Source organism: Talpa occidentalis, unplaced genomic scaffold (genome assembly GCF_014898055.3).
Source record: "Talpa occidentalis isolate TD23 unplaced genomic scaffold, MPIMG_talOcc4v2.1 talOcc4.374, whole genome shotgun sequence".
Lineage (NCBI taxonomy): Eukaryota > Metazoa > Chordata > Mammalia > Eulipotyphla > Talpidae > Talpa > Talpa occidentalis.
Genome location: NW_023604007.1, coordinates 4,439 through 23,664, shown reverse-complemented (window position 1 = coordinate 23,664; position 19,226 = coordinate 4,439). Strand labels below are relative to the sequence as shown.

Below are 19,226 nucleotides of genomic sequence, written 5' to 3'. Positions count from 1 at the left end.
AGAAAGAGGACACACATAACACAAAGTGATTTAAGCAATTGGAGTTTGTTTTTTCCACACAACAGGTACACCTGAGCTAAATGGTTCCAAGGTTGGTTCAGTTGTTCACCAATGGGAGGACTCTAGATCAGCTTCTCTTTTTGTGTGTGTGTGTGTGTGTTTTATTTTATTTTTATAGTCCCCATACAATTGCAACCCCCTTATTTTGACCACAATCCCTCTTTTCCCCGCTCCCCCATAGTGTGTCTCTGGTTCATAGTTGTTTGTTGATTTTGATTTTTTATTTCTAATAGTTATTTTTTTCCTGGTCCCTTATTTAGGTTTTCTAGATTCCTGCTATGAGTGAGACCATCTGGTATTTTTTCTTTTCTTTCTGGCTTATTTCACTGAGCATGATCTTTTCCAGCTCCATCCATGTTGCTGCAAACTGCATGTGTTTGGATTGCTGAGTAATATTCCATTGTGTATATGTAACACATCTTCTTGATCCCCAAAGCAGTGATAGTGAAGGCAAAGATAAACAGCTGGGACTACATCAAATTAAAGAGCTTCTGCACAGCTAAAGAGACAATAACCAAAACAAAGAGAAACCTCATCGACTGGAAAAAAAATTTGCACACAACACTAATGATAAAGGACTGATCACAAAAATCTACAAAGAGCTGAAAATAATCTACAAAGAAAATAATCCAGTCAAAAAATGGGCAGAAGAGCTAAAAAAAATAGATCAGCTTCTCATCAGTTCTTTTGACTTTACCCCATACTCATTAGATGGCTGAGATAAGTAGAGAAATGGAGAGAGGAGGTAGGTAGCGTGAAAGAGTATTTCTTAGTTTGGGTTTTTCTGGGTACACAGCCTGAGGTAAAGACTTGTATGCAAGTTGTTGGTTAGAGACTTTGATTCCCTGATAAAGAACAGATGTTTAGGATACGGGCAATGACAATGGAAGGGATGGAAATTCAATACAGGATGCATTATTGATGGGGCCAGAGTTGCAGAAGACCAGTGCTCAAACCTATTGGGACTTCCTAAGGAGCCTTGTGAAATGCATCTCATAATTTTCCACTCAAAAGACAAAAGAAGAAAGGATTTATATTGATTCCAAATTCCCAGGCATCAAGTGCCTCACAGACATTAAATTCTCCCACAGATCTCTCCAGGACATGTTTGTGAGGACAGAGAACAGGTTTCCCATGGACTTCCAGGCCAGGAAGTGAGAACTACACTTCTGGACCCAGGTGTGTCCCTGCCAGACTGCACCTGCACAGACAAGTACTGGTTTGCATAGAGTTGGGCACCTAACAGAAGAGCTGAGGAGACTGTGAAGTGATTTTCCAAAGTCCAATGCCATTGGACATTTCCTGAAATCCTCGTTAGACACCCCTGGCATGATGTCTCTTCTTCTCATTGTTCACAACTGGGTACCATGTTTACCCATACATGCAAAAGTAGACTATGGATGGATGCATTTATCATTGTTAGCCTCTATTGTAAAATATAGGCTTTGTTAGTAAGACAGAAGATGGGGCCTCCCTTGTGGCGCAGCGGTTGAGTGCTGGGCTGCGAAGCCAGTTCGATCCCGGCCAGCCAGTAAGGGTCCCACATGGTGCGCAGACCTTTCCTGCCGGGCCCGCTGCTCCCCTCAGCAGTGTGTTTCATCAGTCTGTCTGTTCTGTTCCCCGCTCTACCTCTGGTGAATTCTCTCACCCTCCCACGCTTCTGACTGTACCCAGTGCTTGTATAAATAAATAAATAAATCTTTAAAAAAATTTAAAAAAAAAGACACAAGATGGTGGGATGTGTACTTCTTGACTGATGTATGGTGTCCTTATGAATTCTTTGTTAAAGTTCTGTGACCAGGGCCTCCCTGGGGGCGCAGGCGGTTGAGAGCGGCACTGTAAGCTGTTTGCAGCCTCTGTAGCGCAGGTCCGATTTGGGCTGGCGAGAATCCCCTGGCGCGGCAAACCTCTCCTGTCCCACCTGCTGCTCCCCTCAGCAGTGTATTTCGTCAGTCTGCCTGTTCTGTTGCCTGTTCTGTTTCCTGGTCTGTCTCTGGTGAATCCTCTCACACTCCCACACATCTGGATTGTACTCCACCTCTTGTATAAATAAAATAAATCTTTTTTTAAAAAAAAAACTTCTCTATCCAAAGTAAAGAGAAGTGAGGAACATCATGAAACACCAAGATGACACAGCAGAGACCACGGTTTTCCCCCAACCTCCTCTCTCCTCTTCTTCCATGGGAACACAGTTTGGACAGCATGTGTCTGCCCAAAACAAACACTAAAATTTCCAGCCTCCTTGACAACCAGGTCTGTGATTCAGGTCTGGACAATGAAGTGGAGCAGATATAATGTGTATAACTTTAGGGTGAGAGTCAGAGGCTAATGGTGAGGAAGAGGAATAATGAATAAATGATACCACTTTATAGTGCTCCAATTATGACCCAGGCTGAATCTTTTGCTTAATGTATTTCATCTGTGTGAGGAAGGCGTTAACATTGCTGTTTTATGGGTTAAGAAACTGAAGCTCAAACATTTGAAATTTGATTTAAAGACAGAGGGGGTCATAAAGGAGGAGCAATGTTTCCCTAAATAACTGCCCCCATCTTCCAGTATATTCCCCTCTCCCCTCCCCTCTTACAGGGGTACTGAGGGTCTTCCCTTTCCCCCAATCACTCCCAAAGTTGTGAGTCACTCACTTGGGGAGAAACTATAATAGTCAAGTGCCTCAAAGCAAAAGGCACAGGATTGGGTACTTGTTAGATCGGAGAATTTTTCTACTGAGCAAAAGAAAGTTAGAATCAGTAAGAAAAAGGGAAGGAGGAAGAAGAATGAGGAAACTGAGAGTCATGGAAGGAAGGAGAAATTCAGTTCTACCTGAGGGAGGATAGGTGGAGTCAGCAACTCAATGACAAGAGAGCTATGAGAAAACTGAGTCCTGCTCAGTGTTGCCAGCCTGAGGCCACAGCTAGTTCTTCTACTTCCCACCTTTCTGCCACCTACATAAAATCCACCAAGTAACAGTCCCAACACGTTGGTGTGGGGGATGGCCAGAAGGGAAAGGCTCCCCTTAATCAAAGGGGACTGGGGAAAACTAATTGGGTAAATTTCCCTATGAGCCAGAGAGCAGTGGACACTTCATCCACATTACAAAAGTCATTTTAGCACAGATCTGACATGGGGAGTGCGAGGTTTGGTTTTAGAATTGGAATTTGGCAATTGTTTAGACTAGTTGGAAACAAAGAGAAGCTCATGTCAGCTTATACATGAAGTGACAAAAGCAAAAGATGGCAAAGGAAAAGGAGGGAGGAATGGTCAGGCCATAAAATATGTATCTACAATACATAAGGCTTATGGTTAACAGCATATAAGAGAAGTCCCAGTAGATGATGCTATAATAGACTGAAGTAAAGAAGGAAGAGTAAAGAGTAAGTATGGAAGAAAATTTAAGTTCAGCTTTGGACAGAAGGAATCAGTCCACTAAAGAGTAGCAGAATTAGAACTAGGAAAGCAATGAGAGCAGAAGACAGGACTTAGTCCACTCAGAAGACATCTGTTTAGCTATTAGGTACAAGACCCTGAAGTGTCCTGGGTACAAAACTAACTGGACTGTTCTTGATTGGAAGCTCCTCTGATAGATTTCCAGTACAAGATTGGGCTCTTCCAGAGAGAAGTGAAAAGGGAAGAATTATAGGGCTGAGGTCAGCACTTGGGAGGAAAAAAAGTTAAAGTATAATCAGCAGCACCAACTGCTGCCAATGATCAAGGGATAACAGAATTGAGCAAAGATCATGTATTTGAAATTAGAAGGGCCTGGCTACTTTTATCAGTTCATATGTGGTGCTTCAAAGGAATAGAAGGCAGGGTGTTTAGGACTGGAGTTGCAGGGAAGACATAGTTCCAAAGGCATGGGTTGTCCACTCTAGACATTTGAAGCAGTACCTACTATTCCAAGATCATTATAGGGATAGACTCAACTCATTCCTAATCCTCCTGAATGCAAAACTGAGGACTTTTGTTATTATGTATTATTTAAATAAGAAATAAAGGGCCTCCCAGTGGTGCAGCGGGTTGAGCGCAGAGCTGCGTACCTGTCCACAGCCTCTGCAGGGTTCGATTTCTGGCTGGCCAGGGAGATTCCCACATGGCACGGCAGACCTCTCCTGCCGCCCGCTGCTCCCCTCAGCAGTGTACTTCGGTCCTTCTGCCTGTTCTGCTCCCTGCTCTGTCGCTGGTGATTCCTCTCATCCTCCCGCACCTCTGGCCTGTACCCCAGCTATTGTATAAATTTAAATAATCTTTAAAATAAATAAATAAATAGGAAATAAAATATGTATTATTTATTAACAGATAGTAATTACTTTGCAAAGGGAAGAGGAGCCTGGGATGGCACACTACGGGAGCAGCACAGAAGGCTCATGTTTTGTCCAGGGACAAGAGAAACCAGAGCCCATCTCCAGGCAGAAAGGATGAAATTTTTCCAGGAGACATGCTAATATAAAGGGTCCAGGGCTTAGAACAGGAGAAGATAGAGCAATGATGCAGTGTTAGAGGGAAGTTTGGTAAAAAAAAAATCAAGAAGAAGGATGTTTCTTTCTTTAAGATTTACAGGGAAGGAAAAGATGGGAAAGAAACAGCCAAGTTTGCACAGGGAAAGATGCTAAGAGAGACATCATAGTGAAATGACTGGAGTCTGATGGATCTTTAGTGCAGCCCCACTGAAGGGAGTGCAGTCAGAACAATAGATGAATAGAGGGACTGCTCAGCAGCCACAGCCGTTACAGCAGGACTGGCAAAATCAGCACAATCTTAGGACTCATGAAAGGAGTTTGGAAGCTACAATGCACGTATGTGTGAGGGATGGTACCCCCAGACTCCAGTCCTATTAGGGCTAATATCATGTTTCCCAGCAGCTACGAAAGAACAGCAGTATCTACTGTTCCAGGACTATTAAAGGGAAGAACTCAGTCCAGCTCATTCCTATTCCTCCTGGAATGCAAAACTAAGGGGTTATTTATATAGCAAGCAGATGCCAACCCAAATAAACTGGTCAGTAAAAATAATCACAATTTTACTACATTAAAGTGTGTGAAAATAGAGTATAGCTGAACAGAAAATCCATAAATAAAGATTCAGATGTGCATACCAAAAGAGTTTCAGCTTCTACACATAAAAGCTTCACCATAGTTGGATAAATTCAGCAAAGTTCAATACTAGACAAAACCTGACATGGTGAAGATGGGAAGCTTTGCTTTCACAAAGAGAATTTTGACTGCACCAACAGAAAACTTATCCAGAAAGGACTTAAACAATGCAGAAAATGAATTCCTTCACATATCAAGAAGCTTCATGCTAAAGAAAGAAACTGGACCACTGTCTTAACACTACTTACAAAAATTTACTTGAATGGAAAAGACTAGAATGTAAAACCTGGAACATAAAATTCCTAGAAGAAAACCTAGATAATAAGCTCCTGACATAGATCTTGACAATGATTTTTTGGACTTGACTCCAAAAACGAAGGCAACAAGAGCAAAAATCAACAGATGGGGGTACATCACACTAAAGGGCTTATGCACAGCAAAGGAAAATACCAAGAAAATGAAAAGGCAACCTACATAATTGAAGAAAACATTGGCAAATTGTATATCAGATGCAAGGTTAATAAGAATTTATATAACTCAGTAACAAAAATTCAATTAAACTTGGGTAGAAGAACAGATCTTTCCCCAGAGAAGATACATAAATGGCCAACAGGTATAAAATAGGTACTCAGTATCACTAATCATCAAGTAATTGCATCTCAAAACCAAATGAGATATCACCTCAACCCTATTAGAATGACTATTACAAAAAAAAAAAAAAGAAGAAATAGCAAGCGTTGGTAAGGATGTGGAGAAAAGGGGACACTTGCGCACTGTTGGTGGCACTGTAAATTAGTGCATTCCCTTTGGGAAACAGTATGGAGTTTCCTCAAAAACTTAAAAATAGAACTACCATGTGATCCAGCAATTCCACTACTGGGAATTTATGCAAAGAAAATAAAAATGCTAACTTGAAAAGATATTTGCACCCTCCTGTTCACTGCAGATTTATTTACAATAGCCAAGATAAATAAGCAACTTAACATGAATCAATGGATGAATCAGTAAATAAAATGTGATATGTGTGTGTGTCATGGAATATTACCCAATCATCAAAAAGAATCAAATCTTGCCACTTGCAATAATGTGAATAAACCTTGAGGGCATTATGCTAAATGAAATGGGAAAAAGAAAGATTTGCAAAATGGGTGAAAGGTGTTAAAAGGTAGAAAAGGTAGAAAATTCAATTTATAAGATATTATAAGATAAAGAAGTTATAAAGACATAGTGTACAGCACAATGACTATAGTTAACAGTACTGTGTTGCATATTTGAAAGTTGCTGAGAGTACATCTTATAAGTTATCATCACAAGAAAAAAGATGTGTAACTCTGTATGATGACAGATGTTAACTAGCTTATTGTGGTGACCATTTTGCAATATATACAAATATCAAATAATTATGTTTTACACCTGAAACTAGTATGTTATTTGTTGATTATACTTTAATTAAAAAATTCAGAGTTGGTTTTCAAAGTTGGTTATTCAGCAAGCGCCTGCCTTTTTGCCACTCTGTATCCTTTTGTTGACATGTTCCCATTTGACCAGTCTCCCTATGGTCCCAAGGAAGTCACCCCAGTTCTAATGATGAGTGGTAACATAGAGACAGCATCCACAAACTAGAAAACTGGGATAATTTCCTACTGTGAAACTCTTTTAAAGAGCAAGGAAAACTTTTCCCACCTTCATAGCAGGCTGATTAACCAGACTTATTAACCAGACTGCCCGCCTTATACCTATCACTGGCAAGCAGAAGAGTCTGTTATTGGTTTACTCAAGCAACCCCTAGGCACTGGATACTCGAAAAATTGAAGGTTCAGTTAACAAGGAAGAATAGGGGAATGACTATTGACTGGATAGCCAACATTTCTGTCGCATATTTTGGGTTAGCAAGTCATAGAATCACAAGAAGCTTCACAAATAAGGAAGGCACCTCATCATGAGCTTCTGATCACCATTTAGGACCATTAAAGGACGTTTTTGGTGCCCGACCTAGTTACTTAGCATAAATGCATCTTCATCTATCCAGTAAATATGCCCAATGTTTAGATATCTTTAAACAAGGATTACAGCAAGACAGTCTGTTTAGACAAACCTATGTGCCAATCCTCGTCCCATTTGATGTGTATGTGTATAATAGTTCTTTGCCACATCATTCTAAGGTGGCCTCTTTCTTACAGTCTTGTGCTTAATGTGGAGATTAATAAAGGAAGTGTCTCAGTGTGCAATTAATACTATGAATTATAAGAATTGAAATTCTATTCTAAATTATAATCCAAGGATTATAAACCGATTGCCCTGGTTCATAGTGAAGACCAATCTATGTTAAAATTATCCTACTGAATTTAGTTCTTGAAGATAGGTTGATAAAGAAATCAATTCACCCTGGCATAGTAAATACAAACTTAAAAATATTTTTAGCAAAGAACAGCCGCAAGTTATATTTGGTTAAAACCATAATAACAGGGCCTCCCCCGTGGCGCAGCGGTTGAGCACTGGGTTGCGAAGCTGCCCGCAGCCTCTGCAGCGCCGGTTCGATCCCCAGCTGCTCCCCGGCCACCGGAGGAGGGTCCCGCATGGCGCGCAGACCTCTCCTGCCGCCCGCTGCTCCCCTCAGCAGTGTACTTCGGTCCTTCTGCCTGCTCTGCTCCCCGCTCTGGCTCTGGTGAATTCTCTCACCCTCCCGCGCTTCTGTCTGTACCCAGTGCTTGTATAAATAAATAAATAAACAAATCTTAAAAAAAAAAAAAAACCATAATAACAGACTAAAATAAGTCCTCATCAGCAGACTAGACATTCTGCTTTCTGGAAAAAAAAAAAGAATTTAAGGAAATTTATTGAAATAAATATCACACTAGCAGAGACCTTGGAAATGCTTATCCAAAATAAAAAAAAAGATAGTAAATAAGTACAAGTTAACTCCCAATTTCTTCTCATTTTCATTCATTTATATTACATTCTCATACTGAATTTCATGAAGTTCCACTTTTAATCTCACTCTTCAGCCCCCAAATACACTGTTTTGGTTGCCCATCTGATCGATTGCTGACCCCTCGTTCAGGTACCCAACACCTTACCTTTCACCATTTTGTGCACAGTTTATCACATCTCTATACCTGCCCCAATGAACACACCTCTCCACAAGAACTGTTTTCTTCCCTCCTCTCGATATATGCAATCTTCCTATACTTTTAAAGGAAGAAGGTCAAGGTGCCTGCTCAAGGAGCCTTCTCTTAGGATCTAGCCCTCTTGCTGACATGTTACATACAGTCCTCCTACCACACTTTGGTTCCATCTCAGTTCATACAGGCACATTGGGAGAGAATGGGATAGCAAGGTAAGGGCTCTTGAGACAGGCAATGCCTGAGCTCAAATCCTGTGTGACTTTGAGCAAGTCCTATCGAATGGCTTTATTTTTTTTAAGATTTATTTATTTATGCATACAAGAACTGGGATAAAGACCAGAGGTGTGGGGAGTGAGAGGATTCACCAGAGAGAGAGCGGGGAACAGAACAGGCAGACTGACTGAAATACACTGCTGAGGGGAGCAGTGGGCGAGGCAGGAGAGGTCTGCTGGGCCATGTGGGTCACCTAGCAGAGTCCTTGGCCGATGACCCCTGGCCGGGCATCGAAATCATGCTACAGTGGCTGCGGATAGCTTCATAGGTTGCATCTTAACCCCTTGCACCACCAGAAAGGTCCCACCTAATGTCTTTAGGCCTCAGATTCCTCATCTTCAAAATGGGGATAATAACAGATTTCTCCATTTCTGCTTGTTGATTATTAAATAAAATAACTCAGGTAAAGAATTTTTACATGTACCTAGAACATGGAATGAGTAAAGAAGAATTCAGTAATTGTAGGCTGGTACCTGCTTCTCTCAAACAGCTTTCTGAGTATATGTCCTGCCTCGTGAATATGACTGAAATCCCTGTGAACAATGACCAAAAAGGACAGAGTCCCTCCCCCACCCTCCTCTTTCAACTCCTGTTGGGCCTCACCCTCTAAGCAGAGGAGGTTTTGCCAGGTTTTGGGGTCATGACTGAACTTTCCCTTTTGCCATTAATCCACAGAGAATCAGAGACTTCAGCTCCTCTAAAGCTCTAGGGTTGAGCTGTTCCATATGAAGCTATTCCCTTGTATATTTTCAGGGAGAGTTCTAACAAGAGTAGGGAAGCTTGGACTACTTCTCAGAGGATGGAACTGCCAAAGAGTAGCCTGAGGGCATTGGCCCCTGAAGGGTAGGAAGATTGTCAAGAGGTGAGACAGAGAGGAGCTCATAGAGGTGTGATAGAACCAAGATGAGAAGCTAAAATGAGGGCAGGCCATCCCAAAAACATGAAGGGTAAAATCTGGGAGGGGAAGACGGGGCACAAAACCTGGAGCTTCTTCTTGGGAGAGAAGTGAAGGGAAAGTTCCTGGTTAAAGTGAAGGGAGACTGGACAACAGGCAGAGAAGCAACAAATCCAGACTGGAGCCAAGGGATGTCAAAAGACTCATGGGAAAAACTGTCATCTCTTAGACCTGATGAAAATGCCAGGAGATATACTCCAACAAACATGGGAGTAGGTGAGAAGGGGGAGAAATGAGAAACAGGAACTAGGAAGATCAATTCAGAAGGAAAGGAACTCCAGAGAGGATGTCTGTGGGGAAAACTGGAATAGTAACAAGGAAGATCTCTTGTGAAATTATTTGAGAGGTGAAGGAAAGCTGGGGATAATCAGTGGCCACTACAAAGCAAACCAAGTAAGTAGGAAGTAGGGCAATCAGAAGAAAGCAGAAAATGAAAACAGTCACAATACACTACAATGTTCAAGTGAATAGTTGGGTGGGGCCAATAATGTAAACACTGCTAACTTAACTTTTAAAACTAATAGAACTACAGTGTGATGCATGGTAGGGGCAGGGGTGAAGTCAGAGAATTAGCTCTTCACCTTTGGAGCCAGATACCCAGTAGATAATTGTCTGCTCATCTTAAAAATATGGAGCTGTGGAGAGATTGTGAAAGGATGGGGCAGAATTCTCTCTGGGGAGAGGTTCTTTTGGGATTGTGAAGAGCAGAAGTTTCTTGGGGCAGGAGATTTACTAGGCTTTAGTACAATCTGACTTTTTAAACCATATGAATATACTAATTAATAAAAAAGATCAAAATATGCTTTAGATGAGCATATTCTAAATCAATGCACTGACTTTTCATTAACTGATGACTAATGAAGTTTTCACTTAGAAATCTTTTCACATTTTATTTAACTGAAGGTATCAGTAAAGAGCTAAATAGCGGAATGAAGTGATATATTTCAGGGGTGCTGCTAGGGTCTCCCCGCCCAGTATTATCAGAAACGCTGCTGTCATAAATTCCCCATCACAGTCACGCAGACCTGGGTCTTCAGTTGTCCTTTTCTAAACTCCAGTTCCTCAAGGCCTTTATAGAACCTTAATAATTAGTGAGCCTCTTAGCTCACAGAAGCTGACAGAAATTAACAGGACACAGATTAACTATGAGAATGGTGAGGAGAAGGATGGCATTAAAGAAACTTGGAAAAGACATCCATCCAGCAGGCCCAAAAGCACACGTGTGCACTGGCAGAGGAAGAAGACGGGGAATTGAGGACGTAATGGCTGTGCACAGTTCTGCCAAAAAGCTAGCTGTGATGGTGTGGAGAAGAAATAGCATCAGTGTGATAACTGAGAGGGATGGTGTTTTGCTGCCTACAAAGGTGAACCCACTCTGTTATCCAGGCAGAGTCATTACAGGAATTCCCCCAGCACAGCCCCCCTTGCTATTCATACCTTAGTTTAGTCCCCTCCAACACTAATCAGATTGTGTCCCATTCAGACCATTTACACAGAGGGAATCAAGTTGCCATGTTTGAAGAGTCCAGGTGAGAAACCATGGCTCCCTCTCAGCCCCTGGAGTGAGCCTGGAAGCAATTCCTTCCCCTAGTCAAGCCTGCAGAGACTATGGCCCCAGCAACTTCTTGATTGAATCTCATCATAGTTCCTGAATCAGAATAACTTGGCTAGGCTGTTCCTGCATTCTTGACTCTTAGAAACTACATGAGATAAAACTTGGTGTTTAAAACCACCAAAAGCAATAGAGGTTCTGACAGGCAACCAAATGGCATTACTATCCCTATTTGCCAGTGAGAAAGTAGAGGTCGAAGGAACCACACAGTAATTAGAAACCCTATGGCTTAAGCTTCATTTTCATTGCTCTTTCTACTTAACCATCAACTCTCTCAACAAATAATTCAATGACTTTCTTATCAAATAAAATGTTAAGCGTTGTAGATCTTTAGAACATGTGAGAAAATGTTGCTTAAAAAAGCAGGCACGTGAAAAAGAACCTGCTTAATGTTGCACCCTTTGCAACTGCTGAGTGCCCTGATATTTTCTTCTATTTAGGGTGTGGGCAGAAGCACAGAAAGATGAGGTGTTATTCTGATCCTTGATTGGGGCTTGTTGCCAAAGTTTGGTCTTATCCTCTGCAGTGTATAATCTGTGATAAAATTGGCAAGAGAATGTAAGCTCCAACAACTTGGCCAATTGCATTACAGGCAAACACAGAGTCTGAGAGTATTGTTTATGATAAAAGCTGACCGAGGATTCTTACATTAGAAGAATGGGGGTGGGGAAACCCTAATGCATGTCAAACACCCTAACACAGTAAAAGGGAGGAGAGAGGCAAGTTGACATTCTTTTGGCTTTTATTATTAGAAACAACATACATCTTTCCTATAACCACTGTGTTATAAGAACCACTGGGATTTTTTTTTTCAATCCTAAGAAACTGCATTTGCTCATATACAAGTCTGATATTTCTCAAATTGAGATATTCAAAATGCCTGTATGTGGACTCAGCATCTCCTTGGTCAACTCAGAGGTCTGGGGCTCGCCACAGGAAAATAGAAGAATCCACTTAGTAGAAAGCAGGTAGAGTAGGTGCAGGAGGCTGCTAAAAATCTAAGGAATACTAGTGGATATGCTTTCAGAATCCTGAACAGCTGTGGTCACCCTTGATTTATTCTTTAACTTTTGAGGGGAAAGAAAAGAGGAATCCAAATCATCAGCAGTGGGGATGATCAAACAGTTGATCCGAGGGTCAATATAAAACTGTTTATTTATAGTTTCTGGCCCATAATTCGAGATAAGTCTTCTCCATAAGTGGAGTAATTGATTAGCAATACTTTGTGTGTAGTTGTTGGGATTATTGTTGAATAATTTTGATGTGTCTCATTCCAGTGATTTCCCAGTACACTTAGAATATGTCTTCGAGACCCACCAACTTCATCTAGCCTTCTCCATGTACTCTCCCAAGGGTCATGGCCAGGTTTCAGCCACACTGACTCTTTAAATCTGTCAACTTCCCTCAGTTAATCTCCAGGCAATGGTGTTTCCCGCCTCTCCTGTTCTCCTACACTATTTCCTCTTCCTCCATAATGCAGGCTCCTTCCTGTGTTCTGCTCCCTGAACACCCAACATAAATTGGACCACCCTCTTACTCTCAGCCTCTGTCTCATCACCTGATTCAGTTTTTGCCAGCTCTCATGTCAGAAATTCACTCCTTATTTAAGGATAAAATAAAATCATCTGAATGTATTTATTGAACAGTTTCTATGTGCCAACTATTGTTCTAAGGGTTCCCATCATAGTAACTCATTTAGTGCTAATAATATGCCCATTACAGAGGAAAAAACAAGGACACAAATAGACTAAGTACCTTTCCTGAAGTGATGCAACTTTTGGTATATGATAAAGCTAGGAATAACCCCCAGGAATTTGTGGGTTTTTTTTTATTTCCTGTTTGTCCCCTTCGCCTTTGGTTGTAAGCATAGTGGGAACTGGACCCTTGCAACTTGTATTCTCTGTTGTCTCTCAGCACCCATGACAGCACCTGGCATATAGTATATGCTCAATAAATAGTTGCTTAATTAATGATTAAGACATAATCTTAAGAGCAAGAAGATTGCAAAGCCCTACTTCTGTTCCACGTGTTCATTTTCTGAGAAATGTATGTAGGTTTTGCACAATCCCCTGTTAACTTTCACCAAGTCAGTGATTCACATGATCTCTACTTCAAACAGACCTCAGCTGCTCAAGTTAAAGCATTCTGAAGAATAAAAAAGTCTCATCACCTGAGCACTCAAGGTGTTGAGACCGACTTCTATCCAGTCAAGCATGCTCTGTCAGCTCCTAGTCACAAGTGTGTTCTGATTCAAATGCCAGAGGCATCTGAACAGGGAAGGGGTTTTGCTTGGTTTCTCATTGTTTCTTGATAAAAAGAAACCCCACCTCCAGTGTAGTCTTGATTGTGAAGGACAAAATGACTTTCACAAAAGACTCTCCAGTGGGTTGGACTGACTGGGTTCTAGAGGGAAGACCCTAGAGGGAAGACCCTAGAGCGATGACCAGGAAAAAAATGCCTTCACAGGACCAGAACGCTCCATTCTTTCAGGCACTGTTAGATGTGCATGAGGTCTCTGAATTTTAAAATAGATAAGGGGGAGAGTGGTGTGGTTTGTGAAGGGCACCAAATATTTTTGGTAATAAGTACACTTTAAAGTTTACGATTGAACAAAAGTGCATTGCTTCTGGGATCAATTTATCTCTTGTAGTGTTGATCCTGGGTCAAACATAAGACGAATTAGCTCTCCATAGACAAACACCTGACTGTACTTCAGGCTCACACTTTCGGGTAGCCAGGTAGAGCTGGGGCTGCGTGGAGATCCCCTGAAACCTGCACCTGGAACTTCCGTGCAGAACATCTCCGGAGTGTCAGAGGGGCCACCTTGCGCAGACTGGCACCCTGAGAGTATCAGCGCCTCAGCTCTGCTCTTCGGAACGCAGTCGACTCTCCTGGCCTTTCCCAAAAACCTCCAGGCGCTAGCCAAGTGTCAAGTTCCCCACTTACCCTCCATCCCCCAATCACGTCCTCCAAGCCAAGATCTGCGCATCTTCCTCTCCGAAATTGAAATTGGACGGCTCTAGGTCCCGGGGGCCTGGGAGAGACCCCTTCTGCCCTTTAGAGAGGAAGGACTGGTGACTGCAGGGCAGGGGTTGTCAGGGAGTTGGTGCGCATCCAAGGAATGGGGGGTCTGAGGGCTCCATGCCCACTGCGTCCGGGCGTCCTGTCTCCACAACAACAAAGGGATCTGATGGAACGTTTGCGCCTGGCAGAAGGAAAGTTTATTGAGCCTTTTCTTTGCGCTCAGAGATGTGCGGACACTGGGCACTCAGAATACAGTACACAGGCACCACCTTCGAGGAGCTCAAAACTGGTGGAATGCACGGGCTGGGACAGAGTTGCCCACGAGGCTGGGAAGAGGGCCCGAGATGGTGAGGGAGTAAAATTAAGAGCCGAAAGGGTCGTAACCCAGTCCGGAAATCAAAGGCTCCCTGGGGGGAGGTGAAGATTTGAAAGAAGCCTGAGGAATGCAAAGAAGGAAGAACTCCCTGCGAGGGCCCTGAACGGATGTGCAGGTGCGTCTTGGACCTTGCTGGCAGAATTTCTGTTGCTCAAGGTCCCAGACGTCAAGGTCCCCAGGCGTCTTGTCTTGAGTAACTACACAAGGTAAATTCTCTAGGCAAACTCGGAAAGCAGAAAGGTCACACAACCCAGGAGATCTGCAGCCCTGTGGAATGGGCTGGAGGGCAGGTAAAGCAGGCTGCAGGTATAGCTATTGACACCTTTAGGCGACCTCTAAGATCCGTCCCGGTAGTGACCAAAGCTGGTGGTTCACCCCAGGGGCCACCTCCCGTTTGTCAGTCTAGTGGTCTAAGAGGGGCAGAAATCGGCAGGGAGGGAGAGCACAGAGGCAAAGCGCAGCGCCAGGCAAGGTTGAAGCATGGGCAGGAGACAGCACGGGGCTAGGCCGGAGTCAACTGAACTATTACTCAGCGCCCAGCTCCAAGGAGACTTGAATAAACCCAAGGCCAGCCAGCACTGTGGTAGGGGTGCATGCGGCTGCGCGGTTCGCCTAGGGGATGCGGAGGACGCGAGGTTTTAACTTCGAGGCCCCCCGCTGAGTTCCTTCTCAGAGAGTTCAAACCTCAAAACCTAGACGCGCTGGAGATGCTGGCGCCCCCTGGGTCCTGGCAACCTGACACTGGCAACCCGGGGCTGCGGAACTCCGGGGTCTTAGGTGGTATCCCGACCATAAATTGCCACCCTACCCTTGCTCGCCCTTTGTACCAAACCGAACTGAGGCTGAGCGCGAAAAGTTTAGAGAGCAGCGTGCAGACAGAAGGAAGAAAAAGAAGGAACTGCAGGGGAATTCACTCGCACCTGCCCCGAGTTGCCTCAGGGCAACCAGAGTTAACTCGGAATCTGAGAAGCAGAAAGTGTCTATCACGTCCTCCTTGCGCAGTTTCCAAGAGATTGGTTTGCATTAACCCAAATCTCTGTGTATGAGTTTGGTGTCTCCCAAGAGTACCAGGAGTGAGAGTTGGCGGGTCCCCCTGAACTCTGGACCTCTCTACAGATGTGAACTTTTCCCTCATTCCTTCCCAAACATCGAGATGACCCGGTGGAACTCGAGTCACCTGGTCCCAGGGCCTCTGACCCCTGGCAGGCTGCAGACTTGCCTGGCCTGGATAAGGGTTGCCTGCCACTCCCAGATACCCTCCCAGCATGCACTGCCTGGTAGCCCAAGCAAAATGAAATTTCTTGCAAAAGAAACAAGGGCACACGGTAGAGGCGGGGCTGGGACAGGGAAGGAAAATATCGACCTGCTGGTGAGCCTCCCTGTGGTGGCGCCCTTGGCGGGAGGTGCACGCTTAAGCAAGCCAGGTCTCTCATCTTAGCCCGAGCGAATAGAGAGCAGACAAGAGGACGGGTCCTCCGGTGCTTGACAGATTTTCCCAGGCTCTGTGAGTTTCTTCTAGGAATCTGCGCTTAGCTGCAGACTCGCGCGGGGAAGAACAAAAATGAGGGGTTTTCAAATTCTATTTACCGGGAGTCACCACTTCCCATTTGAGTAACTGATGGCAAATCACTTAGCCTTTCTCAACCTCAGTTTCCTAATTTGTGCAATGGGCTAGTGCCCACCTTTCTGAAGAGCGTGCTAAAGGCGAGAAATGCCTTCTTCTCCAGCTTCACATGCTGGCTGCACGTTAAAGAAAGACCCTCTCTGCCTGCCCACTCCTTTTCTGCCTACTTCCCCACCCCCAACCCCTCCGTGCCCGCAAAGCAGTGTGCATTTCTGGTCGGTCCTCCCGAGAGAGGCTAGTGCAAAAGCCAATAAGCCTGGAATACACGCAGGTCCTGCTGGGCCTGGGACAATGGTTTCCATTTAATAAATATTTCCCCCAAGGGCATTTCACATCGGGCAGGCAATTATTCAAAGGAAACAGGCGCGCAGTTTGGCTCTGCGGGTTATTTCGTCCTCTTTACCCGAAGAATGCTCATCGGACGCATGAAACGAATCTCGCGTTCTCGCTGGGTGGGAAAAAGCGCCCAGGGACAAGCCGACCCTGGGTGCCGACACGGTCTGAGACTCCACTGGAGAGCCGCTGTCCTAGGAGCAACCCGAAACCCCAAACCCAGGCTGGCGCCCGCTAGCCTCCGGGCTGCCCTTCAGGCTTGGACAGAAGTGGAGGGAAAGTTGGAGGTTCAAAAACACTAAATAATAACATAAATAGGCATCGTGATGGAAATTTGATCCCCCAGACCCCTTCAAGAAAGTGAAGAGCTGGTCCCCGAGCTCTTGAAGGCTCACCAACCAGGGTCTGAAATCGCTGCAATCCGAACGCGAGGCCTCTGGGCACTGCCCCGCCGCGCACTACCTAGCCACTCCGTGGCCCAGAGCGTCTCCAGGACCCTAATCCTGGGGCGGGAGTGGAGGTGGAGCTGCAAGGTCGCCCCTGGATATCGCCTCCAAAGGACCCAAAGGTATGGCAAGAAAAGTTTATTTCGCGTTTCAATCGGAGTTTGGTGTATCTTTTTCTCTTCCAAGGGTCTCTGACAAGGTGGGGAAAGTGCTGGCCTTGCAGTTCGTGGTGAGGCTGTCCTATTTGTCAACACGCGCCCTCGGCTCTCTCTCTCTGCCGACTCCTCCCTGGGTCTTTGTATTCCAAGTCCTAATTCTCCCTTGCACACCCGGGGAAGGAAACAGACAGGAAGAGTTTTATTTGTTGACAGTGCCAGAAACAATGAGGAAGCAGAGTCCCCCGTCCTGAGCTGGCCCTTCGCTCCTCTCCCTCTCGCCCTCTCCCCCTCACACCTCTCCCCGCCCCCAACGGCTGCGCTCCCTCTTTCCTCCGCGGGCGCGTCGGCAGGTGCGCCCCCCTCGCCTTCTCCGCAGCTGATTGGCGCCCAGGTTGGGGAGTCGCCGCCCCGCGCTTATGTCAGAGTGCGTGCCGTCCCGGCCCACCTCGCCTTTGAACTTCGCCGCTTTTGGCTTTCGTTCACCAGCCTCCCGCATTCTCAGCCAGGTGCCGCGCTCAGCTAGGCGGCTCCGGGAAAGCCACGGGAGGGGGTGAGGGAGCCACCGCGGTAGACGCGGGAGAGAAGAGAACCTGAGACGGTGAGGGCGGAGAGGGGGAGAAGGAGGAGCTTCCTGCCCTCGCCAGAAAATCACCTGGCCACTTAATCCCAGAGATTCCGGTGCTTGGGCCCCAACCTTGGGTGCCCCCCAGCGCTCCCATCCCCTGCCCTTCCTACCCCCACTCGCCCCCGGGGCCGGCCTGGGTGTCGGGACTGGCATGATCAGCTGAACTTTGTGGGGGTGAGAGCGTCTCCCTGGCTTCCCCTCGGCGGTGCAGAGGAGAGGGGAACGCAGAGCCCCGGCTCAGGACGGACAGACAGGCAGACAAACAATCGCGCCCAGGCTCGCCCGCAGAGTCCCTGCACTTCCGCCCCCACCCGCCTCGCCTCCGGGACCATGTCCAAACCTTCAGACCACATCAAGCGACCCATGAACGCCTTCATGGTGTGGTCCCGAGGCCAGCGGCGCAAGATGGCCCAGGAAAATCCCAAGATGCACAACTCAGAAATCAGCAAACGCCTAGGCGCCGAGTGGAAGCTTCTGTCCGAAGCAGAGAAGCGGCCGTACATTGACGAGGCCAAGAGGCTCCGCGCTCAGCACATGAAGGAGCACCCCGACTACAAGTACCGGCCGCGGCGCAAGCCCAAGAACCTGCTCAAGAAGGACAGGTATGTCTTCCCCCTGCCCTACCTGGGCGACACGGACCCGCTCAAGGCGGCCGGCCTGCCCGTGGGGCCTCCGACGGCCTTCTGAGCGCGCCCGAGAAAGCCCGGGCCTTCTTGCCGCCCGCGTCAGCGCCCTACTCCCTGCTGGACCCCGCGCAGTTTAGCTCCAGTGCCATCCAGAAGATGGGTGAAGTGCCCCACACCTTGGCCACCAGCGCGCTGCCCTACGCTTCCACCCTGGGCTACCAGAACGGCGCCTTCGGCAGCCTCAGCTGCCCCAGCCAGCACACGCACACCCACCCGTCCCCCACCAATCCCGGCTACGTGGTGCCCTGTAACTGTACCGCCTGGTCTGCCTCCACCCTGCAACCCCCGGTCGCTTACATCCTCTTCCCGGGCATGACCAAGACTGGCATAGACCCTTATTCGTCAGCTCACGCCACCGCCATGTAACCCCCTGCCAAGCCCGCCAGACCTGGAGGGCGGCCTGGAAGCGGGGTCTGCACCCTATCCTCTGCGCCTTGTCCCAGCCTGCAGACGCCTGGGGGGGTCAGACCAGCAGACACTTCCTACCAGACCCCAGACTCTGCCTCTCTCTTTCAGGAGTATGGTAGGGGCGTCCTCCCGGACCCAAGGAGCAGACAGGTGCCAGAAACTTGCAAACATTTTGTCAGTTATATGGCTGCCCCTACCCCTACTATCCCCAAACAAATCTTTGACTGTATCCCCTTTGGACAAAAAAGTAGGCAGTTTTGCTTTTATTTATGTCCCCTTCTCTCTCCTCTGATGGGCTTTGAACTCCAGAACTCTCAGATCCTGGTATTATATCTAGAATATGCATATATATATTTTTTTCTTTTGCACCCTAAAGAAAAGAGTTAGCTGTGTCTCTGTGTTTTGCCATAAGACACAACTAGGTGCCATTTGCT

At 46.0% G+C, this 19,226-nt stretch overlaps 1 protein-coding gene across 1 annotated transcript; it reads left to right on the top strand.

Moving 5' to 3' along the window:
- The first annotated feature begins 18,028 nt into the window (after positions 1-18,028).
- Positions 18,029-18,750, top strand: LOC119256675 (transcription factor SOX-14-like). Its single transcript, XM_037524451.1, is given in 2 exon segments — positions 18,029-18,359; positions 18,362-18,750. Coding segments are annotated over 2 exon segments (720 nt in total).
- Positions 18,751-19,226: the final 476 nt, after the last annotated feature.